Genomic DNA, 26,435 nt, shown 5'->3' with positions numbered 1-26,435 from the left:
ACATGTTCTATTTTAATGAAAAATTTTAATCTGGGGTGCCTGGGTGGCTCAGTCAGCTAGAGAGTACTCTCGATTTCTGTTCAGGTCATGATCTCAGGGTTGTGGGATCAAGCCCCATGCGGGGGTTCCATGCTCAGCATGGAGTCTGCTTGTCCCTTTCCCCCTGCTCCTCTTCCTGCTGGTGCTCACTCTCTTTTTCAAATAAATAAATAAAATCTTTAAAAATATAAAAATGAAAAATAAAATAATCTAATAAAAAAATAAGGTTCTCCTGTTTCATGTGTTTTATTTTGAAGGATTAAAGTAAAATAGCCCATCAAAGAACCCATTTCTCTTTTCTAAAACAATAAAGTTTATAACAACTCATTGTAAATGGGAAGGAAAATTCTAGCTCCCTACTAATCCTAACAAGATTAATCCTTTTCTCAAAACTAAGGTGACTATAATTTTTACTCAGTACCTACCTATTTGCTAAATTAATCTAAAGGGAAATTTAGCATGGAAATCCCCTTAATATATCTGGAGAATAATTAAACCAATACATGTTAGGGATTTTTATACATTATGGTTTAATTACCCCTCACAGCAACCAAATGAGAGAGAAATTTATTGTCATACAAAATTTAACAGGTGGGGAAATTAAGGTTCAGAGTTATTACCAAAATCTCAAAGCTAGAGAGTACTAACTCAAACTTGAGGGGCTCTAGTTTCAGTTCAGTGAGAAGGGACATTCAAGAAGTTATTTAAGAAGGAATAAGCTGGGGCACCTGGGTGGCTCAGTGGATTAAGCCTCTGCCTTCAGCTCAGGTCATGATCTCAGGGTCCTGGGATAGAGCCCCCCATCGGGCTCTCTCTGTTTGCTTCTCTGCCTGCTTGTGATCTCTCTCTCTGTCAAATAAATAAATAAAATCTTAAAAAAAAAAAAAAAAGAAAGAAAGAAAGAAAGAAAAGAAGGAATAAGCTTTATTTAAATCATTTGGACTCAAAAGTACTTTGTTTATTCAAATACCTTTGTAATGGAAAATGTTTTTCTGACAAAAGTACTGAATTTATAACCCCAATAAACTAAACAAAGAAGTTTAGTTGGCCTAGAGCAAAGATCACATGTAAAATTTAGTATTACTAAATTCTGTTCTCATTTAAGTCCCAAATTTCTCTGTTGTGTGTAGCCATAATGTCATATGACTCTACTTAAAAGCCCATCTTTATCCACCTAATTTTAAAGCTTTATATGGACTTGAGGGTCTACAAAATTTGTTTTGGTTAATTATGGAAAGTCTTTATAAAGTGTGGGAGACAGTGACAGTTCACAAATTAATCATTAAGTACTTGGGTGACAGCTAAGCTTTGTTAAAAACAACAGGCTCAAATGGAATCACTTATTCTAAGCTGCCTATCACCCAACCTAGCTCTATTTAATTAGTTTAGGCTCTCCCAGAAATGGAAACTTGAACCAGTCAAGAATCTCTATTCAGCATTAGTTAGAGATAATCTGCCTGATAGACCCTGCCATGCCCTAAAGGAAAGTAACCTTGCCAAAACCAATCTGCTTTTTTGTCTACTAGAACTTTCTTGTTCCCTCTCCATTCAGCCTCTAAAAGTCTTCATTTTGTACAGCTCCTAAGAGCTCCTTTCTATCTGCTAGATTGGATGCAGCCCAATTCATGAGTTGTTGAAGACAGCCAATAAGATCTTTCAAATATATTTGGTTGAATTTTGTTTTTTAACAGTTAAAAATGAATTCAAATGTTTCTTTCTCCTTCACCACCTCAAAGTGAACTCTTCCACAATGTGTCACAGATTATTATCAACTAGCTTCCCAAAAGCCACGCACAGTCTGCTTTTCCTTTGTCTTCTTCTATGCTAGAGAAGCCACTTGCTTACCACTTGGTTGGCACAGCCCCTTTTGTCTTTCAGCTTTTCCCTCTTCCCCTTGCTTCCTGCCTAGAACCTGGAATCAGTACCTGGAGATTCAAAACCATTTGACCATGTGTACAAAAACCACAAAACAAAGGGAAGGAGGTGGATCTCTTGTAATATTATTGGCTAGCTGCATCAGCACAGTACTCTCCAACTCTGGACTTTTTGATACAAAAGAAAACAAATGCCTTACTTGTTTAAGTCCATTATTGATTGGTTTTGCTGTCACATGAAGCAACAATTGACACAAAAACACACCTTAGCATGTGTTCTTTCCAGAATGTAAAAGAAGCCTAGATCTACCCCTCTTTCCAGCAGTTTGAAATTTTTTTAATGCTTTTTGACCATTTCTATATGTAAAACACATCCTACAGTTTTCTTCAACACACAAGTAGGAAAAATGTGGATGCTAAGATTACATAAATACATAGTTTTCCAAGGGGAGAAAAATGTTTTTCATATGTCAAAAATATTTATTAACTATACACTGGATAAACACTGGTGACACAGATAGAAGATGAACTACAATACCTAAGAAGCTAAAGAGAGATGTAAATTGTACAGCTGACCAGACCTTTATCTGAGTTTCAGGAAAAGTATATAGAAAAATAGCTCTAATTCCTATCAGGCTAAGACAGAAATAATTGCACCTATCAAACTGTGATAATGAACATTCAAAGCATGAAAAGTATTTGAGTTGGCTCAGAACATGGAAGAGTAGGAGGATCGTAAGCTCCCCTAGTGCCACAGACACAACCAGGTAACCCCAACACCAGCTTCAATAACCCAGAAAAACAAGACTGGCAGAACAAACTCCACAACTAAAACTGGGGAAGAGGCCACGTCAAAGAACATAGGAAGGGCGAAGACACAGTCTGGGAGCAAAACAGACCTTGGTCATCCTTGATGGGGAGACAGATGGTGGCATGGAGAGAGGCATAAAAATAAGGCTTTCACACTAATGAGGACAAATCCCCATATTTGCCTTTGAAAGCAAGAAGGGCCAAATTTCATTAGTTCTTACAACAGTAGAACTTAAAGCCTGAAATTTTAAAATCTGTGGGCTCCACTTTCGCAGAGCCTGGATGATGTGAGGAAGCAGAGTCCCCACCCATAAAGAGACAGAAGACAAACAACCCATGCAGATACAGTATAAAACCAGTAATTTGAAAACTGCCAGGGGCAGACAGAAGGGAGAGTGATTTGCTCATCTCAGAGCATGTCCTAGAGAGATAGGGATCACAGGGAGTCCCCTCCAGGAACAAAGGAGCCGGCAGGTGCTATTTCCCTCCCCCACCCCAAAGCATAAACAGCCACCTGTGGGAACTAGCACAGTGTGGACACTCACTACTTACCTTGCTTACACCAAGCCTGGGCCCCCTGCACATTTGTGGATCCAACAGTCTCAGGCATGCTCCCCTTATTCCTGGTGCTGTGTGTCCCTCCCCAAGAAAACCAGCACAAATTATGCCATCATCCCCTCTCCTGACCACCACCCATTGTAGGACCTCAGTTGTGGTTTCACTAGCACACTACCACACACCTTGTTAAAACACACCCCACCCGGGACGCCTGGGTGGCTCAGTTGGTTGGACGACTGCTTTCGGCTCAGGGCGTGATCCTGGAGTCCCGGGATCGAGTCCCGCATCAGGCTCCCAGCTCCATGGGGAGTCTGCTTCGCTCTCTGACCTTCTCCTCGCTCATGCTCTCTCTCACTGTCTCTCTCTCTCAAATAAATAAATAAAATCTTTAAAAAAAAAAAAAAAAAACACACCCCACCCATGCTAGGGACCAAACACTGCCCCCGATAGGCAAAGAGGCTCTGCAGACAACTGAACTGAAGGGAAAAGAGTCCTAGACTCAACAGCAAAGCACACACAACACACATAGGAGATATTCCTTGAAGTGCTAGGCCCTGGGGAACAGGGGACACTGCACTGCAGGGCACTACAGGACCTCTTTTTCATAAAGCTATTATCATTAAGAGCAAGAAAAGTAGCTGACTTTCCTAATACACAGAAACAGATGCAGAAAGTCAGACAAAATGAGGAGACAGAAAAATATTTCCCAAATGAAGCAACAGAACCAAACCACAAGAGACCAAAGTGAAACAGATATAAGTAATATGTCTGATAAGAGAATTTAAAGTAACAATCATAAAGATACACACTGCACCAGTGTGTGTGGAGTGGAGGATCAGCAAGATCCTTTTACAGAGATTAAAAAAGAACCAATCACAGATAAAGAACACAAGAAATGAAATTAAAAATACACTTGATGGAATAGCAGTCTAGATAAACCAGAGGAACAAATTAACAACCTGGAAGACAGAGTAATGGAAAGTAACTAAGCTGAACAAAGGACAGGGAAGAAAATTACGCAAATTGAGAATAGTCTTAAGGAACTCAGTGACTCCATCAAACATAGTAACGCTCACATTATTGGGATCTCAGAAGAAGAGACAGAAAAGGAGGCAGAAAATTTATTTGAAGAAATAATAGCTAAAAACTTCCCTAATTGGGGGAAGGACACAGATATCCAGACACAGAAGGCACAGAGATCACCCAAAAATTAAACCAAAGAAGTCCATATCAAGACATATAGCAATTAAAATGGTAAAAAATAGCAATAGAGAAAATTTTTAAAGTAGCAAGAGAAAGGGGTGCCTGGGTGGCATAGTTGCTTGAGCATCTGACTCTTGCTTTTGGCTCCAGTTGTAGTCTTGGGTCATGAGATCGAGGCCAGCATCAAGATCTGTGCTCATCTGCTTGGGACTCTCTCTGCCTCGGCCCCCCTCCCCCTGCTCTCTCTTGCTTTCATAAATAAATAAATAAATCTTAAAAAAAAAAAAAAAACAGCAAGAGAAAAGAAGACAGTTACATAAAAGGGAAACCACATAAAGACATAAAGCCATCAGCAGATTTTTCAGCAGAAACTTTGCAGGCCAGGAGAGAATGTCATGATATATTCAAAGTGCTGAAAGGGAAAAATCTGCACCCAGGAATACTCTATCCAGCAAGGCTATCATTCAGAATATCAGGAAAGATAAAGAGTTTCTCAGACAAACAAAAACTAAAGGAGTTTATGATCACTAAACCAGCCCTACAAGAAACATTAAAGATGACTCTTTGAATGGAAAGGAATGACCATAAGTGAGAATATGAATAGTAAAAAACACAAAAGCAGTAAAAATAAATATTTCTGTAAAAATCACTGAAGGGATTCATAAAGTAAAAGGACACAAGGGGCACCAGGCTGGCTCAATAAGTAGATCATATGACTCTTGATCTTGGGATCATTTGTTCAAGCCCCATGGTGGACACAGAGTTTACTTAAAAAACAGCAAAAGAAGTATATAAAATACAACACCATATACCTAAAACATGATGGGGGGGAGGAGTAAAGAATGGGTTTAAATTTAAGGAAACATCAGATTAGTATAGACTGCTAAATGCAGAAGATGTTGTATATAAACCTAACGGTAACCCCAAATCAAAAACCAGTAATAGACATGCAAAGAATAAAGAAAGGAATTCAATTATATCACTAAGGAAAGCCAACAAACTATGAAAGAGAGCAAGAGAAAAAAAAAACAGAGAAAATCTATAGAAACAACCACAAAATAGTAACAAAATGGCAACACATATCTATCAGTACTTTGTCAACAGACTAACGATTCCAATCAAAAGAAACAGGGTGAGGGAATGGATAAAAAAGCAAGAACTATCTATATCCTGCCTACAAGAAACTCATTTCAGACTGAAAGACACCAGCAGATTGAAAGTGACGGGATGGAGAAACATTTATCATGCAAGTAAATATCAAAAGAAAGCCAGGGTAGAAACATTAACACTGGACAAAATAGGCTTTAAAACAAAGACTGTAACATGAGACAAAGAAGGACACTATATAACACTAAAGACACCAATACAACAAGAGGATATAACAATTGTAAATTTTTATGCACCCAACGTGGGAGCAACCAAATACATAACACTGTTAATAACAAATAAAGGAAATAATCCATAGTAATACAATAATAGCAGGGGATGTTAACACCCCACTTACAATGATGAACAGATCACCCAAACAGAAAACCAACAAGGAAACAGTGGCTTTGTACATGTGCTGCCAAAGCGAGCAAAAGGAAACAGTGGCTTTGAATGACACGCTGCACCAGATGGATTTAACAGACATATTCAGAACATCTCATCCTAAAACAGCAGAATACGCATTCTTTTCAAATGCACATGGAACATGCTCCAGAATAGATAACATATTAGGCTGCAAAACAAGTCTCAACAAATTTTTTAAAAAATCAAAGTCATACCATGCATCTTTCCTGATCACAATGCTATGAAAGTAGAAATCAACCAGAAGAAAAAATCTGGAAAAAGAACAAATAACATGGAAGTTAAATAACATGCTACTACACAATGAATGGGTCAACCAAGAAATCAAAGAAGAAATCAAAATTTATATGGAAAGAAATAAAAAATGATAACACAAGAGTCTAAAATCTTTGGGATACAACAAGTGGTTGCAAGTGGGTAGTTTACAGCAATACAGACCTACCTCAAAAAACAACAAAATCAAATAAACAACATAACCTTCACTTAAACGAGATACAAAAATAAGAACAAATAATTAATCTTTAACAAAGGAGGAATTGTATAATGGAAAAAGTCTCTTCAACAAATGGTTTTGGGAAAACTGGACAGCAACATGCTAAAGAATTAAACTGAACCATTATTTCACCATACACAAAAATAAACTCAAAATGGATTAGACCTAAATGTGAGACCTGAAACTATAAAAATCCTTGAACACAGGTAGTAATTTTTCTGACATCAGCTACAGGAACATTTTTCTAGCTCTGTTTCCTAAGGCAAGGAAAATAGCACAAATAAACTATCAAAACTAAAAATAAAAATTTTCTATACAGCAAAGGAAACAATCAACAAAACTTAAAACCAACCTACTGAATGGGAGAAGATATTTGCAAATACTATATCAAAAAAGGGTTAGTATCTAAAGTATATAAAGAACTAATGTTACTCAATACACAAAACACAAATAACCTACTTAAGAAATGAGCAGAAGATATGAATAGACGTTTCTACAAAGACATACAGATGGCCAATAGATACACAAAAAGATTTTCAACATCACTTATCAGAGAAATGCAAATCAAAACTAAAATGAGATAATACCTCACACCTGGCAGAAGGACTAAGAACAAAAACACAAGTAACAACAAGTGTCAGTGAGGCTGTGGAGAAAAAGGAACCCTCCTTCCACTATTGGTGGGAACGCAAACTGGTGCAGCTACTATGTAAAACAATCTGGAGGTTCCTCAAAAAATTAAAAATAGAATCATCCTACAATCCAGTGATCACACTACTGTGTATTTACCAAAAAAATACAAAAACACTAATTCAAAGGGATACGTGCAACCTTATGGTCAGTGCAGCATTATTTACAATAGCCAAACTATGGAAGCAACTCAAGTGTCCATCAGTAGATAAATGGATAAAGAAGATGAGGTACACATGCACACACATACACAGAGAGAGTATTATTCAGCCATAAAAAAGGATGAACTCTTGCCATTTGCAACAACGTGGATAGAGCTAGGGAGTACAGTGCTAAGCAAAATAAGTCAGTCAGAGAAAGATGAATACCATATTATCTTATCTTACTCATATGAGGAATTTAAGAAACAAAACAAACAAGCAAAGAAAAAAGAAAGACAAACCAAGAAACAGACTTTCAAGTTTTCATTTTAATTCCAGTTAGTTAACATACAGTGTTATATTAGTTTCAAGTGTACAATGTAGTGACTGAACAATTCCAGTGCTCATCACACTTCTTAATCCCCATCACCTATTGAAATAGATTCTTTTTTTTTTTTGAAGATTTTATTTGTTTGACAGAGAGAGATCACAAGTAGAGAGGCAGGCAGAGAGAGAGGAAGGGAAGCAGGCTCCCTGCTGAGCAGAGACCCCGATGCGGGACTCGATCCCAGGACCCTGAGATCATGACCTGAGCCGACAGCAGTGGCTTAACCCACTGAGCCACCCAGGCGCCCTTGAAATAGATTCTTAACTACAGAGAACAACTGATGGTTCCCAGAGAAGAGGTACGTAGGAGGATGGGGGAAATAGAAGATGGAGATTAAAGAGTACACTTATGATGGAAAAAAAATGATTAAAAAAAAAAAGAAAAAAGGGATGGCTCAGTTGGTTAAGCGGCTGCCTTCGGCTCAGGTCATGATTCCAGCGTCCTGGGATCAGGTCCCATATTGGACCTCCTTCTCCCTCTGCCTCTGCCTGCCACTCTGTCTGCCTGTGCTCACTCTCTCTGACAAATAAATAAATAAAATCTAAAAAAAAAAAATCTTTAGAGCTACTGAAGATGAGAAAAGAGGGGCACATGTATACTGTATGTGATGGTGAATGAAACTACATAGGAAAAGCAATTAGGAAATATCTATTAAGAGCCTTAAAATGATTAATATACTTTGACACAATGAATTTCTTTATAAGACTATTGTAAGAAAGAATCAGATATATGAACCAAAATTTACATACTAAAACATCTATTAGTCTTATCTGTAATATCAAAATACTGGAAAAAACTTAAATGTTCAATAATTAGAAAGAGTTAACCAAAGCATTACAAATCCACATGATAGAAGAATATAGACATCAATTATAAATCAAGTTTTCAAAAGAAATTTAATAATATGGATAAACATTCTTTACATCTTAAATAAGAGGATCCCAAACAATTTATACAATCTTAGTTATCTTACTAACTTGTTCATGACGCCTCTAGGTCAAGAGATACCTAATAATTCCAGAATGGAGGTTCCTCAAAAAGCTAAAAATATAACAACCATATGATCCAGAAATTCCATTTACTGGTATATAGCCAAAAGAAATCAATCACTATCTCAAAATTGAATTACTAAACACAGCAGCATTATTTACAATAGTCAAGACACATAGAAACAACCTGAGTATCCATGGGTGGATAAATAAAACATGGTATGTATATACAATGGAATATTTTTTATTCAGCCATAAAAAAAGAAAGAATCCTGCCATTTGGGACAATACAAATGGACCTTGAGAGTATCATCCCAAGTAAAATAAGTCTGAGTGGGGCACCTGGGTGGCTCAGTTGGTTAAGCGACTGCCTTTGGCTCAGGTTGTGATCCCACAGTGCCAGGATCAAGTCCCACAACAGGCTCCCTGCTCAGCAGGGAGTCTGCTTCTCCCTGTGACCTCTCTCCTCTCATGCTCTCTCTCTCTCTCTCTCCCAAATAAATAAATAAAGTCTTTTTTAAAATAAAATAAAGTAAGTCAGAGAAAGGCAAACACTTTACCATCTCACTTAAATGTGGAAACTTTAAAAACTAAAATAGAAACAGAGAACATATTGGTGGTTACAGGAAGGGGGAGAGGAAAATTAAAAGCAGTCAGAAGTATAAATTTCCAGCTATGAGATAAATAGGTTGTAGGGATGTTATGTATAGCCTGATGACTATACTTAACAATACTGTATTGTATATTTGACAGTTACTAAGAGAGAAAATCTTAAACGTTCTCATCACATGAAAAAAAAATTGTAACTATGAAGTAGCGGATATTAACTAAACTTTAGATAATCATTTCACAACATATACATGTATCAAATCATTATGCTGTACAACTTAAATTAATACAGTGTTGTACGTCAATCACATCTCAATAAAACTGAGAATGGGAAAGGAGAAACCCAGAATGAGAGAACTACTTTACACCCACTAGAATGGCTAACAAACAGAAAATAGCAAGTGTTGGTGAGGATGTGAAGAAACCAGAACCCTTATATACTATAGATGGGAATATAAAATGGCACCGCTACTGCAGAGAACATCTGGCAGTTCCTCAAAAAGTTAAATATAGAATTACCATAAGACCCAGCAATTACACTCCAAAAGAACTGAAAACATGCTAAAACAAAAACTTCAGGGGCACCTGGATGGCTCAGTGGGTTAAGCCTCTGCCTTCTGCTCAGGTTATGATCTCAGATTCCTGGGATCAAGCCCCACATCGGGCTCCCTGCTCAGCGGGGAGCTTGCTTCTCCCTCTCTCTCTGCCTGCCTCTCTGCTCCTTGTGATCTCTCCCTTTCACTGAAATAAATAAATAAAATCTTAAGGGAAAAAAAAAAACTTCACAAATGTTCATAAAAGCATTACTCACAATAGCCAAAAAGTGGAAAACCACCCAAATTTCTGAGTGGCTAAATGGACAAACAAAATGTGGTACATCTATACAATAGAATATTATTCAGCCATCAAAAAGTACTGAAGTACTCGGGGCACCTGGGTGGCTCAGTGGGTTAAAGCCTCTGCCTTCGGCTCAGGTCATGATCTCAGGATCCTGGGATCGAGCCCCGCATCGGGCTCTCTGCTCGGCAGGGAGCCTGCTTCTTCCCTCTCTCTCTGCCTGTCTCTCTGCCTACTTGTGATCTCTCTCTATCAGATAAATGGATAAAATATTTAAAAAAAAAAAAAGTACTGAAGTACTGATATTCATCACAATATGGACAAACCTTGAAAATATGCTAGGGGCACTTGGGTTGCTCAGTCAGTTAAGCGGTCCAACTCTTATTTCAGCTCAGGTCATGATCTCAGGGCTGTGGACTCAAGCCCTGTGTCCTGTGGCTGGCTCCATGCTCAGCAGGGAGTCTGCAGGAGATTTTCTCCCTCTGCCCTCCCCCCATACATGCATGTGCTCTCTCAAATAATAAACATAAATCTTTAAAAAAAAAATATTATGCTAAGTAAAAGAAGCCAGTCACAAAGAGCTCCACAGTGTATGATTCCATTTACATGAGATATCCACAATAGGCAAACCCACATAGCAGAAAGCAGTTAGTGGTTACCAGTATCCAGGGGAGGGGAAATCTGAGTGACTGCTTAACAGGCAGGCATGGATTTCCTTTTGCTGTAACAAAAATGTTCTAGAATTATCTTAACTTCTTTAGTAAGGAACAAAGTAGTGGTAGTGGTTGCACAGTTACAAATGTACTATAACTCACTGAACTGTAAAACTTTAAAATGATGAACTTTATGTTCATCAATCAAAATTTTTATTTTATCTTCATGAGATGACAGAATTAACTAAACCATTATGGTAAATCATTTCACAATATATATAAATAAAACCATTGTACTATACCCCTTACCATTATGTTATAATGTGTTATCTTTTTTTTTTAAGTTTTATTTATTTAAGTAATCTTTATGCCCAACGTGCAGCTCAAACTCATGACCCCAAAATCTAAAGTTTCCGGGATGCCTGGGTGGCTCAGTTAGTTAAGCGTCTGCCTTCAGGTCAGGCCTCGATCCCAGGGTCCTGGGATCAAGTACCGCATTGGGCTCCTTGCTCAGTAGGGAGCCTGCATTTTCCTCTGCCTGCTGCTCCCCCTGCTTATGTGCTCTCTCTCTCTCTAATAAATAAATAAAATCTATTTTTTTAAGAATTTATTTATTTATTTGACAGAGAGAGATCACAAGTAGGCAGAGAGGCAGGCAGAGAGAGAGAGGAGGAAGCAGGCTCCCTGCTGAGCAGAGAGCCCGATGCGGGACTCGATCCCAGGACCCTGGGATCATGACCTGAGCCGAAGGCAGTGGCTTAACCCACTGAGCCACCCAGGCGCCCCATAAATAAAATCTTTTAAAAAGTTAAAAATGTAAAAATTAAAAATAAGGGTATTTGCCTTTTTCCCATTAGTTATATATACTCTACAGTTTAATGTTTTACCATTTTTAAATAGGTAATATAAATATAGTAAAATAAATATGTGGATATTTTTCATATAATGCGAGAGTATACACTTTTTTCTTTTTTTTCTTTTTTTTTTTAAGATTTTATTTATTTATTTGACAAATCACAAATAGGCGGAAAGGCAGGCAGAGAGAGAGGAGGAAGCAGGCTCCCCGCTGAGCAGAGCGCCCGATGTGGGGCTCAATCCCAGGACCCTGAGATCACGACCTGAGCTGAACGGCAGAGGCTTTAACCCACTGAGCCACCCAGGTGCCCCTATACACTTTTTTCAAAAAGTCTTCCTCTCAACCCTATTTTTCTTCCTGTAGACAATCACAATTAGCAATTTGTTATGATACTTCCAGTCTCAGTTTTTGCAGCCTGAGATTACATCTCATTTAACCTTGTATACTCACTACCTATGGTACAATACTTGGCTCAAGGAAAGGAATCAAATGATAAATACTAAACAAGAGATAAATGAATGGATACCAGAAAAATGGAGACAGATGAAAAGAGATAATAGACAGACAGAAGAAAGGCAGGTGGAGGATGGATGGATGGAAATTTGAACAGAGATAAGTTGATGTGAACAGATGGATGATGTTGATGTGAACAGATGGATGTTGTTGAGAATTTACTATTATATTAAAGTGACAGTAAAATCAATATAATTTCTAATATGTGAAAACAGAGGGACACCTGTCATTAAGTGGCTGCCTTTGGATCAGGTTACAATTCCAGGATCCTGGGACTGAACTCCCCATAGGGCTCCCTGCTCAGTGGGAAGCCTGCTTCTCCCTCTCCCTCTGTCCCCCAGCTTGTATTCTCTCTCTCTCACTCTATTTGAAAGAATAAAGTATTAAAAAAAGAAAAAGCGTTAAGAAAAACAGAAAAATGTTTCCATTATCTTGGTCTAGCACTCAGATTATAAGAAAAATATAAAAGAGGAAAAGCTAAAAACAGCACATGGTTGGGGTGCCTGGGTGGCTCAGTGGGTTGAAGCCTCTGCCTTCAGCTCAGGTCATGATCTCAGGGTCCTGGGATCAAGCCCCACACCAGGCTCTCTGCTTGGCAAGGACCGCTTCCCTCTCTCTCTCTGCCTGCCTCTCTACCTAACTGTGATCTCTGTCTGTCAAATAAATAAATAAATAAATTTTTAAAATTAAAAAATAAAAGCAGCACATGGTACATGCAAAAAAAATTACTTAAGAAACAATAGAAACAAGCCAAATATTAACAAGGAATTTATTTACTTAATTAAACCAATGCCCTATTAAGCTCAGGCAGTCAGACTCAGACTGAATAAAAGAATAGCAACCCCCACCAAAGACCAAACTGGTAATCTAGAAGATTAAATAAAGGAAATCTTCCAAAATATAGAGAGAGGGGCGCCTGGGTGGCTCAGTGGGTTAAGCCGCTGCCTTCGGCTCAGGTCATGATCTCAGGGTCCTGGGATCGAGTCCCGCATCAGGCTCTCTGCTCAGCAGGGAGCCTGCTTCCTCCTCTCTCTCTCTGCCTGCCTCTCTGCCTACTTGTGATTTCTCTCTGACAAATAAATAAATAAAATCTTTAAAAAAAAATAGAGAGAGAGAAAAAAAGAATTACAACTTTTGAAAATGAATTTAAGAGGCATGAAAGATAGGGCCTTAGAGGTCAATATTTGTTAGTAAGTATATCTGAAGAAGAGAACAAGAAAGGCAACAGAGGGAGAAGAAAAAAATACTCAAGTAAGTAACAGGAAATAAAAATTGCCCTAAACCAGGGCATCTGGGTGGCTCAGTGGGTTAAGCCTCTGCCTTCAGCTCAGGTCATGATCTCAGGGTCCTGGGATCGAGCCCCGCATCAGGCTCTCTGCTCAGTGGGGAGCCTGCTTCCTCCTCCTCTCTCTCTCTCTCTCTCTCTACCTGCTTCTCTGCCTACTTGTGATCTCTCTCTGTCAAATAAATAAATAAAATCTTTTTTTAAAAAAAATTGTCCTAAATCAAAGACAAAAGAAAAAGCCCACTAAAAGATCCATAAGAAATTGGCAAAGGGAGTGAAGGAGTAGGGAATGAAGTAGAAGGAATGCTACTAGACTAAATATCATTTTTTACCTTTGAAGTTCAAATTAGATGCATAAGTTATCTATTCAAAAAAAAATACTTTGTTAAAGACACAGAAACATAAGCACATAAATTTAAAAAAAAAAAAAAGACCTACATTTTCTAGACAGAACTTTGGTGAAATTTTAAAATGCCTAGATAAAATGAAAAATCCTAGGACATTCCAAAGAGGAAAAAGCAAGCTTCCAATAAAGAAATTCCCATGAGCAACAAGAAATACCAGAACAGCAACAGTTTTGGATTCTAAGACAAAAATTATTCTTCTATATTCAGCCAAACTATTAATCAAGTATGAGTACAAAACACATTATCAGACACACAAGAACTCAGAATATGTACATATCCTATACGAAAAAGCTACTCTAAAAGACGTCCTCTGGGGACGCCTGGGTGGCGCAGTTGGTTGGACGACTGCCTCCGGCTCAGGGCGTGATCCTGGAGTCCCGGGATCGAGTCCCACATCAGGCTCCCAGCTCCATGGGGAGTCTGCTTCGCTCTCTGACCTTCTCCTTGCTCATGCTCTCTCTCACTGTCTCTCTCTCTCAAATAAATAAATAAAAAAAAAATCTTTAAAAAAAAAAAAAAAAAAAAAAAAAAGACGTCCTCAACTGAACCAAAACAAGGAATCCAAGAAAAATCACAAATGAGATGTAAAGAAATGTTATTAGCTAAGTAAGCTCCAGAATATTTGAAGAAAAGGCAGAATAACTTAAGAAAACTCATTAGGCCTTAATACCTGGAAGTCTGTTTTAAAGAGCAATTACTTAATGCACAGATTACTTTTCCTTCTCCATGGGTCTTAATATTCTAATTCATCCCACAATAACTTCATAATCACAGTATTTTAAGGCTATTATATGGTTTTCAGTGTTCCCTCTTTAGAATCAACTCACAGGGACACCTGGGTGGCTCAGTTGGATAACTGGCTGCCTTTGGCTCAGGTCATGATCCCAGGGTCCTGGGATCGAGCCCCACCTTGGGATCCCTGCTCAGCGGGGAACCTGCTTCTCTCTCTGCCTCTGCCTGCCACTCTGCCTGCTTGTGTGCTCTCTCTCTCTCTGACAAATAAATAAATAAAATCTTTTAAAAAAAAAACTCTACTCCTAGACAAAAAGCAGGATGCTATAAAAATTATACTTTACATATAGGCAGATGGAGAAAAAAAAGTAGGAGAAATATATTACTTTCCTTAATATACACATCAGGAAGATCACAAATATCTAAACTGACAAGTGAAGAAAAAAATTTATGATCTAGAGTCATAAAAGTATTCACTATAAAAAATCTAAAATAACAAAGGTAATAAATTTGAACACTGAGATGGGAAAGGAGAAAACAGGAGGTAATAAGACTTCACAAAATTGTTCAGATTTCCTAATGGAAAATCAACAAAAAACATCTAAAGTTGATAAATCAAGAAACAGAATGATAGTGGTGTCCGGGTGGCTCAGTCAGTTAAGCATCCGACTTCCAGCTCAGGTCATGAAGTCAGGGATCGAGCTGGGATCAAGACGGGATGGAGCTCAGCTGGGAGTCTGCCTGTCCCTCTCCCTTTGCCCTGCCCCTCTTGCTCATGCTCATGTGCACTCATACTCTCTCGCTCAAATAAACAAACATTTTTTAAAAAGAAACAGAATTATATGTGTATTACAGTGTTAAGCACCAGTAAAACTTAAAACAGAAATAGTTAACACTGGTTACCTCTGAGAAATAAGCAAAGCTTGACAGTGGACAAGATGGAAGGCTTTCATTTTTCATTCTACATACACTTATACTGTTGGAGTTTTAATCAGGTACAACTATTACTTAATAAATTTTAATAGCATAAAAATAAAAATATTTCCAGTTTAACACAAATATACCATAAAGATCAAAAACTGCTGAGAAATTAATTAACAGAACTCTGGTTTTCTAAGTTACACAACTTTACAACAAAATTACATACAATTTTTTTCAGAAAAAAAGGCAGGCCACTTTTTTTTTTAAAGATTGTATTTACTTATCTGAGAGAGAGACAGAGCAAGACAGCACAAGCCAGGGGAGAAGCAGAGGGAGAATCAGGCTCCCGGCTGATGTGGGACTCCAAAGGTCTCAGGATCATGACCCATGACCTGAGCCAAAGGTAGACGCTTAACGGACTGAGCCACCCAGGCGCCCCAAGGTCACTTTTTCTTTAAACTTTCACTTAAATCCAAAACAATAAGATTCACCCAGTGTTTAAGTACTCTTAAAATGCAATTATAGGGGTGCCTAGGTGGCTCAGTGGGTTAAGCCTCTGCCTTTGGCTCAGGTCAAGATCTCAGGGTCCTGGGATCGAACCCTACATAGGGCTCTCTGCTCAGTAGGGAGTCTGCTTCCCCCCTCTCTCTCTGCCTGCCTCTCTACCTACTTGTGATCTCCATCAAATAAATAAAATTTTTAAAATGCAATTATAATAATTACACTGCAAAAGGGAAAGCGAAATAGGAAACTAACTTTTGTCAAAAGCAACATGCTTTGTGCCTCAGACCACAGGGTAGTTTCATAGGTGAACTTATTTAACAATCATAAAGAAAATTATAACTTTCCTACAGAAAGATGCAACTAACCTATAAGGCAAACTAACCACATGTAAGGCAAAAAAGTTTTACCTGCTTTTTCCAGCAGCCTTGGAATCACCTTTCTGTCGAAATGTAAATATCTACAAAACAGTTTGCCATGACATGGTTTTGGTCTGTGGTCACAGTACAAAACAAAATTAAATCCATTTCCTAATCAAGTTCTCCTTGGTAACTGAGATCATCAATCACAAAATCCACTGAAATAATATTTTTTATTTATTTATTTATTTGACAGAGAGAAATCACAAGTAGACGGAGAGGCAGGCAGAGAGAGAGAGAGAGAGAAGCAGGCTCCCTGCTGAGCAGAAAGCCCGATGTGGGGCTTGATCCCAGGACCCTGAGATCATGACCTGAGCTGAAGGCAGCAGCTTAACCCACTGAGCCATCCAGGCGCTCCGATATAATATTTTTTTATAGAAAACACACAACAGGGGCTACCTGGGTGGCTCAGTAAGTTAAGCATCTGCCTCCAGCTCAGGTCATGATCCAGGGGTCCTGGGATGGAGCCTTGCATCCGGCTCTCTGCTCAGCTGGGAGTCTGCCTGTCCCCCTACCTCTGCCCTACTCATGTTCTCTCTCTCTCCCAGTCTGTCTCTCAAATAAATAAATGAATAAATTTTTTAAAAGGAAAAGAAATAAAACACACAGGGTTAAATCCTTTATAAGGAGGGTTTATTTCTCCATTAGAAAAACTCATTATATTAGAAATTAAAGATATTTTTAAGAATACCAATTATTTGAGGACTTTACAGATTTTTCTCTTTGATCCATCACTTACTTTTGGATAAGAATTCAAACCCTCAATAAAAAACTACTGCTGCACACTTGTTTCCTGAATTACATCCTGTCTCCTCTCTTGAGATTCTCTTTCATCCTGCACAATGCGAGCTCAAAAGGGCTATTACAGGAAGTGCTGAACTATCAGCTATTTATAAATGGACAAAATCTTCAAATAGCTTTGTCAGTTACTTCTTCATGGTTCTAGACCTTAAAAACTACCTGTTTTTAAAGAAACAGTCATGTTAGTGACTCAAAACATTAAAACGCTCTCTGGGGAAAAAATATCTTGTCCCTTCGTTTTGGGATCCAAAAGCAGCACTAACATTACACAGTCCCAGCATCACAAGATAACAAACAGGTTGATCTTCAAAAAACACATTAACCAAATAGCCTTACTCTCATCACTTACCACCAAGAAAATTTCAAATTGTAATATATTGCCTTCAAGTCTTCTATACTGATGTCTAAACTTCACTGTGCTACATAAGCATTTTGCAAAACAAGCACACATAATACCACATATTAACTTTTTATCCAGCATATTCAGTCCAAACATAGTACACAAAAGTAAAAATCCTTGATTCATCAATACTGACATCCATTACATCAAAAAAACCTTTTCACAGATCTACTTTTTTCCTATATGAAACTTGGGAGACATATCGTTCCCATGCTGCTAAAACAGTAACCTGCACTTCCTATAGCAAACTAATGATTTAAAACTCATTTTTAGGGCCACCTGGGTGGCTCAGGCATTAAGCGTCTGCCTTCTGCTCAGGTCATGATCCCAGAGTCCTCGGATAGAGCCCCGCATCAGGTTCCCCACTGAGCAGGAAGCCTGCTTCTCCTTCTCCCACCCCACCTGCTTGTGTTCCCTCTCTGTGTCTCTGTCAAATAAATAAATAAAACCTAAAAATAATAATAATAATTTTAAAACCCTCATTTTTATTTATGAATAATTATTAATTCTTAAAGCCTTAATTATTTCTTTTCCTTATTCTCAGCCTTCTTATCCCCATTCTTTTGAGATTTAGATCTCATATATCAGCATGCTAGCAAATCATTTCAAGCCGGTACTTCCAAAGGTAAACAGCTTACAGAAATTTTAATTAGTTACATTAATATGCGCAAAAACTGTACCTACTAGGATATTCACTGTAGTATTAGTACTAGCAAAATACTGGAAACAGCCTAAATGTCTGTCCATCAAGAGGGATGGTTAAATAAATTATGTAAGTCAATACAATGGAATAGTGAAACTATTAAGAGGAACTAGGCATCTCTGCATATCAGTTACGTAATGATCTTCAAATTATATTTGTTGAAAACTAAATGTAAACTATTTATCATTAAATACACACAACCCCAAGAAAATCTAATATGGAAAACCAAGAATGGCTGCCTGTAGAAAGGCAAAATGGTAGGGAAAGGGAAGGCTTCTATATTACATTGTGTATCTTTTTATGCACATGCACTTACTACTTACTGAACACACACTTTTTCTTCTTTTTTTAACAAAACACTTTTTTGAAAAAATGATCAGATATCCTTGCTTGTATTCACAAATTGACAGTTTTTCAGTTCAGGTATCAGTTTGCATTACCAAACTGTTTCACCCTCAAAATCCTTCCTATAACTTGAAAGGCATGAGTTTTTCCTATTTCACTTGTCCACACCATCATATACACATTTTTATTAAATGGTCACCTCAGGGGCACCTGGCTGGCTCAGTCAGTGGAGCATGCAACTCTTGGTCTTGGGGTCGTGAATCTGAGCCCCACATTGGGTGCAGAGATTACTTAAATTTAAAAAGTCACTTCATGGATTTGAAAATTGTTTTGCTAAGCCACTCATTCCAAAAATTCGAAACCTTCCCAGTCCAGTATCACAGGGAATGGCCATTTCTCAGCCACAGTAATCACATCCCTTGAGCCACATGTGGCTAGTGGCTACTATACTGTAGAGCACAGATGTATCTGCATCATTGCATGAAGTTCTATTGGACATCACTGCTCTAGACTACAGATTGGTAAACTAAACAGGGCAAACTACAGTCTCCAGACCAAAGTCAGCTGACCACCTATTTTTGGGAACCAAGTTCTACTAGAACATAGCCATTCTAATTTAAATTCATTTACATATTATTTGTGGATATTTCCGCACTACAATAGCAGATTCAAGTTCTTAAAACATATATATCTCACAAAGCCCAAAATATTTAGTATCTGCCTCTTTGTGGAAAATGTTTATCTGTCACTGCTCTAAACAATCAAATTTCATTGAAAAGAGCATTTATTTAACCTTGTGCTTCAAAAATAAAGTTCTGAAGGCTTGCACTGCATAAATGAAGAACCAATTAAACATAAACTAATGACCGTTTGATTTACTAAGTGCTAAAGATACTAAGTTTATTAACATAAACCCATCATCTCAATAAATTTCCTAAAGTATGCTTAGATGCTTACATTTTCTAAGCATCTCTATAAAATAGCTAGTAAAAGCACAGAACAGGCACCAGGGGTTGCTCGATCAGTTAAGCTTCCAACTTTTGATTTTGGCTCAGGTCATGATCTCAGAGCCATGAGATCAAGCCCTTCAGGTTATTATTTATATTGATATCACACATCTAAGAACAAAGAGGAGCAGAATCACATCTAATGAATATACTTGGTGAGTAAGAGAAGGCTTCTAGAAGAAAAGCTATTTGAATTGGGTATTATGGATGAGCAGGAGTATGCCAAGTTAATGGGAGTGAAGAGAAAAGGGACAGAGGAATGGCAGAGCAACACCATTCTACTTTGAATGCAGGGAAGAAAAAATAAATATGAAAAGGATTTACCAAGTCCTAGAAAATATGAATTCAATGCTACAGAAGCATGGCTTGAAGACTCTGGAATAAAGGAGGGAGTTGGTGGCAAGCATAAAGGCTGTAAAGACTAAAGACTTTAGGATCTGAATGCAAATGGCTTTACATGCTTAAGTGAGGAACTAAGATTGGATGTGATGGTTTGAACCAGAGAGAATGCAGTTTTCCAAGATGGGACATGATTAATTTTATTTTGTAGAAAAAAACCAAGCCAGGCAACTTGGATCTTGGGCTATCATGAGGAAAGACTAAGATAATAGCAGAGACCAATTTGTCTACTGGGCAAATCAGAGATGGTGGACCAAAGTAAGACAGTGAGAATGGAGAAAAACCAGATGAAGAGAACTACAGGCCTGCACTTCTACTTTTTTTTAAATGTCAATGTGATATCTTCCCTTTTCTGTATTTGTTGGAATAGATGGATCCTTTGCACAGATAAGGTTTATAGAATAAGACTGTCAAAACTGGAGGCAATGTGGCCTTTTTTGTTTTACCTCCTTTGGTATTAAGAAGGAAAACACATTAGAAAATGCAATAACTCAGTGACGAGATCTGGATTACTGTCTTATAATTTGCTGTGAGGTTTGTCTTTGTTGTGAGACTACGGTCATGACAACCTCTAACAGGTCTGTTTTTCTCATTTGTAAGAAGAAATGAGACTAAATTATCTTAAAACTCTTGATAGCTTCCTAAAATGTTATGATCATACTGCTACCTCTTTAACCCCCATAGATCTCAAAAAAAAAAAAAAAAACGGAATGCAAATACTATCATCTATTTTAACTATAAGCCAAATATGAAAAATCTGTCAAAACCAAGCTGTTATGGCCGTGCCTATGTGTGTCCATGTGTACCTAACAAATTTATTAGTGAAGGATTTCATGACCTACATTAAGACATGTAAGACACCAATTACTCATCTGTAACTTCATACATAGTCACCAACTACTCATCTGAAACCTTAAGGCAAAACTGAAACTGTTGTCAGCCATTTCACTTTCAATTACCAAGTATCTTTCAGACATCTCCAAAAAGAAGCATTCTTTGATTGGAGTGGTTCAAAGACTAAATGAATGTCTGCAAAGTTGAATAGCAGTATTGTTGGGTGCAACAGTTTTCAGACATAACACTATCCTAGGAAATCAAGTTTGTTTGAACCTCTTATTGACAAAAGAACTTTTTAACAATATTCCTTTATCAATCAAAACAAAGTTTTTCAAATTTAAGAAATATGGTCTTGAGATTTGTAACCATAAACTGTTATATGTGACTTTTTACTGTTAAAAGAAAAACTATTACAAATTCTTGCTCATACTAAAAAATCTAGAAATATTCTGAACTTGTTTCTCAAGAATAACTTTTAAACCCGATTTTATTTAAAAAGCATGGTTGGGTCAAAAGATTCTCTTCCTCCAAAACAAAAAAAAGAATAAAAAGAACAATTAACATTTTTATTGAAAGTGAAAAACCCAAATGTAATCTTTCATTCCCACTGTTATAAATTTATGTAGTATAATTAACATAGCCTAAGTTAAAGTCATATTTCAATGACAATCTTCTAAGGTTTTTTAAACTGTAACATTAAACAAGCAGAGGCTTTTCTAGTCATGCTTCATGCTACATTACTTCTTCCTGTGTTTCTCCAAAAGACCTGAATGATTTTTTGGTTATATACTACATTATATACATCAGAATAATTTCTCTTTAATGAACCCATGTGATTTTTTTCTTGCTCCCTAAAATAGCACTATACATTTTTTTCTGAATTAACCAAAATAAATTCTGTAAAGAGCTAAACTGTAATTAACCCTGATCAGAGTAAAATCCTTTACTATGGAAATGTACATCACAGTTTAGAACCATTACTAAAAACTTTCTATTTTTTCAAATCGCTGTTATCAATGAACATAAAACTAATCCTACCAACCCACAAGAGATTTGTGTTTACTGTAAGCCTCAAATCTCAACTAGATCCTTGGTCCAAGAAAACCTACCTTTATAATGATTTTTCTTACAAGTAATACAGTGATATCAACTAACGCTTTCAGATCCTACAAGTTTCTTTAAAACGTATATTTTGAAAATACACAACTGATCTTATTCTATTAAAGAAACTTCATTAATTCTAATCAAACAAATTTCACTCAAGAAGAAACTGTAGTCGAATCAAGAACTTTATTAGAGGGGAAAATATTCAAATAGAACAATTGGAAGCAGGAATTAAATTATCTGTTTTCTGTTATAGCCCACGCTACCGAAATACAATTCAAAAGCAGAATTTTCAATTTTTCTCAAAAGTTGCCTAATAAAGGGAAGCTATTTTAACAACAAGAATGAAAATACATTTTAGAAATTCCAGATTAAATGTATTATAAAGTTAGCATGAGGAGTTTGAAAAACACCTTGTTACTTGTTTTGTAATGCCAATGTCCAGATAGGAAAACTAGATGTCCTCTCCCCAAGTATATCTGCTAAGATTCCTACATGGACACCAGTGAAACAAGTAAAGTTAATATTCCAAAAACAAAATACAAGTTAATTATAGTACCTCACATTCCAAGCTATGAATCTAAGGACACTTGGCAATTAACTAAATGAAAGTATTATGAGAAAAGTTTACAACTGAATACAATGGGGCCCGTTTAGTTATAAGACAAAAATTACTTGCAGTAACAATCCTTTACACGTGTATAGTACCTGGTGATTTCCACCATACTTTATGATAAAACAATTTGTAAAGTTGTGCTTTCTCGTTCTCTGTACGAAATTAGCACAGACTCTAACGACTTTCATCCTAGAGTTCATAAATCAACTGTATCAGAGTGCGCAGAACGGTAGGCAGCACTTCAAATCTTTACTAATGTCATTATGGCTGATTCTCACTTTATCCAGAAATGTTCCCTTACAACCCTAAAACCTCTCTTTCATATAGTTTTTGAAATCTAAGTCTTTGAAATCTAAGGGGGACAGGTAGATAGACGTTTCTGGACTTCTAACTCTGGGGGAGGAGAATTCCTGCCAGGAAGGGCGGTGAAGAGGCGATTGGTTCAAACCTATCCTTCGCAGGCAGGGAGCTGGTTCCACCTGTCCTACAGCATGAGCCCGTCTACCCTACAGGACGGAGGACAGGCGCTCTCAATACTTTACCCAGCTCGCCTTCTCCTAAAAGAACAATCAATAAAAGCTTTCTAAGAGGTCATTACGGTTCTCCCAAAACTCTCAGGAAAACAAAGATTCACATTCCGTTCTGGACAATCTAGGTGCTCGATAAAGCCCAGCACACAGTCATTTAGCCAGGAAACGGAGTGGAGGACATCAGAATATCCAAGGTGGGGGTGGGGGGGTGATTTACCAGAGAACTAGGCGAACTCTAAAGTTCTGCGGGTAAAACGCGGTTAGTTTCCCACGAGGTCCTACATTCGAGGGAATGTGTGGAATTCGGAATGTGAAAAAGCGAAATCAGGGCAAATGAGGAGGGATCCAGAAGTCGCCGGGTCTAGGCAGGGAGCGGGGGCTGCGCTGAGGTGCCAATGGGCTGGCTGGCCCCAAGGGCAGAGGTGCCCGGCGGGTCAGACCCGTGAGGCTGGCTAGGACCCCAGCGCTCGGCCGCGCGACCGGTTCCTCGGCTAGGTTTCAAACCGCCGCCCCCGGGAGGCGCTCAGCCGATTGGAAGTTCCACAACGACCGTCACCAGCCCAGGGTCGGAGCGGCAACTCCTCGGCAAAGCTCTCCCAGCCCTCCGCGTCTCCCCAAGAGACCAGACCCCACAAACTCCACCTCCAACCGAGATCCCAACTCGAGTCCCGCCGCCAGCTCCATGCACACGGAAGGCGCCCTCTGGGACGGGACCGACGCCCCCCGACTGGGCTGCGCCGCGGGAGTTCGAGGGGCGCGACGGGGCCGCGCGGGGGGCGGGCAGCACCAGCGTCCCTCTGTGCGCGCCGGGACGCGGCCCCGCGACCACCTCCGCCTCGCCCCTCCGGAACGGCCCGACCTGGCTCCGACCCACCCATCCCGCGCGGTCGCGGGCAGGGCGAGGACCCAAGCGAGCCTACTCCCCCCGCCCCTGCTCTTACCCATCTTTCCGCCTCGCCTTGTAGACGTGCCCGTAGGTGCCGCGTCCCACTTTGCACCCTTCGTACTCAAACAAATCCTCCACCCGCTCCCGCTCCGCCGCCAGCTTCGCCTTGAAATCATAATCCATTGTCTGCTTTCCCCATAGAGGCACTGGGACGCGGGGGCCGCCGCCGCTCAGTCCCTCCTCCTCCTCCTCCCCCCGCGACCGCCGCTCCACTTCTCCAACAGCCGCCTCTCGGGCGCGCGCGCGCCGCCCGCCGCCCCGCGGTCCGCCTTCAGCAAGGGACTCCTCGGCGGCCGCGGCAGCCACCTCCTCCACCTCCTCCTCCTCCTCCGCGGCGGCGGCGGCGGCGGCGGCTCCCGCAGGCAGCCCCAGTCCCGCCTCCCCCCTTCATTTCCTTGTTTTGGAACCTGGTGGGCCGCGCCGCGGCTTCCTCGAGCTCATTAACGAACCACCCCGCCCACCCTGAGGTCGCGGGACTCCTGGGAAATGTAGTTCCGAAGGCTACAAAAGAGGTTGAGTTTTGCCAGCAAAAGGAATACAGCACCCAGGTTGCTTTGGCCCACCACAGCCCCGCCCCCACGAGGCGTGCACGCCTGCGTACTGGGGCCGCCCCTCCCCCTCAGGTAGCACTGGACTGCCAGTTCCTGTGAAGGTAGAAACCTCAAAGTTGCAGTATTCTTTCTGCGAGTCTGTGGGAACTGGTGAAAAGAAGGCCCTTGTTCTGGTGTGAGGAAGGTACTCCACTATAACTGCTTCCAGGCGAGAAGAAGAGTGGAAAGTGTTTGGCAAGTGCTTTGCTCAGGAGTTTGCTCCAGCTGTTTGAGTGGCGAGGGCTGTGGTTAAGGCAGTTGTACTGCAGATTGTTTGTTTTTTGTGACAATTGGTCCGCCTGTTACCCCGCCCCCTCCCCTGTCCAGCCGCTCATTGGCTGAGACTGGAGAATGACGTCCTCGTTGGTGCGTGGGTATCCCCAGGCTTTGGCTTCTTTCCCGCTCCTGATTGGTAATGGGGTGTGCTCGGTTGTTTCTGATAGGTTAATCTTTTTCCTTTACGATGCAAAAACCGTATTTCAAAAGCTGAACCATCAGCGGTTTCCAAGTCCTAGCATCGGTGTGAGGAGAACTTCTGAGACCTAGCAGCCAATCATCCTTCTCCTCGCGTTCCAGTCACTGTCTCCTCCTGCCATATGCGGTTCCCACAGCCAAGCTTTGGCCATCTGTCTAAGGACAGTTAAAGTGCCAGGAGCGGGGAGCCTGGGTGGCTCAGTGGGTTAAGCCTCTGCCCTCCGCTCAGGTCATGATCTCAGGGTCCTGGGATCTGAGTCCGCTGGGGCTCTCTGAAGGGAGCCTGCTTCTCCCCACCCCCGCCTGCTGCTCAGCCTACTTGTGATCTCTCTCTGTGTCAAATAAATAAAATCTTGAAGAAGAAGAAAAAAAAATAGTGCCAGGAGGATAGATTGTTTTCAAAACAATCATCAGGTTTGGATTTTAAAAGTCTTTTTATGGTCTATTCATAATGATGACATTCTCCTAGAATGTTTAAGAAAATGTCCTTAAGGTAAACATGGATTCATTTAATTATTGCGTGCTTAAGGTGTCAGATGCTTAGGATACAATCTTAAACATGATTGCTGCTAGGATAGGACTAATATACCGCTTTTAGTGGGAGCACAAAGGAAGAAATGGTCACTTTTATCTAAAGTGGTAAAGAGAGTTAATAGTGAGTGACCTGCCCGCTAGGTTTTGGGAGAAACCTGGAAAACTTGGGGTGGGGGGAGGGATCGAGATCGTTTATTTACTACAAGAGTAAATTTCTTGGGAAACTTCTCAGATCTTGAAGCCAATCAAAAAGTATGTGAGTTTTTCTTATTTCCAGGAACCGTGATAAATGCTGGAGATACCAGATGAAATTGGTCTTCTTCCATCCGGGGAATCAAAACCTATTGAAGAAATAAACATGCAGGCAAATTAAAAATAAACCCTGTGGGTACAAAGAGCAATGGTAGAATAGGAGGACTACTAGAGGAGTCAGGCTAAGCTTGGGAAGTCAGTTTGACCCAAAATTTTAAGAACCTTATGTGAAAGGCAAGTGGGCAAAGAGCAGGAAATTATTTAAGACAGGATGGCAAATACATATATCAAGAGAGAACATGATATATTCTGAGAAATGCAACTAGTTTGAATGTTACAGATTAAAGCAGGGAAAGGGGATATCTAAAGAGATGTTAGGTAAGAGAACAGATTATGAAGAGCGATATATGT

The 26,435-nt window shown here is 39.5% G+C and overlaps 1 protein-coding gene across 1 annotated transcript in view; it reads right to left on the bottom strand.

Annotated features, from left to right (window-relative positions):
* CDK19 (cyclin dependent kinase 19) overlaps window positions 1–24,464 on the bottom strand; it is a 175,880-nt gene extending 151,416 nt beyond the window's left edge. The window contains exon 1 of the mRNA XM_044244399.1: window positions 24,170–24,464. Coding sequence (XP_044100334.1) covers window positions 24,170–24,297 — 128 coding nt within the window. The 5' untranslated portion in view covers window positions 24,298–24,464. The remainder of the gene's footprint in view (window positions 1–24,169) is intronic.
* Window positions 24,465–26,435: the final 1,971 nt, after the last annotated feature.

Source organism: Neovison vison, chromosome 1 (assembly GCF_020171115.1).
Source record: "Neovison vison isolate M4711 chromosome 1, ASM_NN_V1, whole genome shotgun sequence".
Taxonomy (NCBI): domain Eukaryota; kingdom Metazoa; phylum Chordata; class Mammalia; order Carnivora; family Mustelidae; genus Neogale; species Neogale vison.
This window is presented reverse-complemented; position numbering and strand designations above follow the sequence as displayed.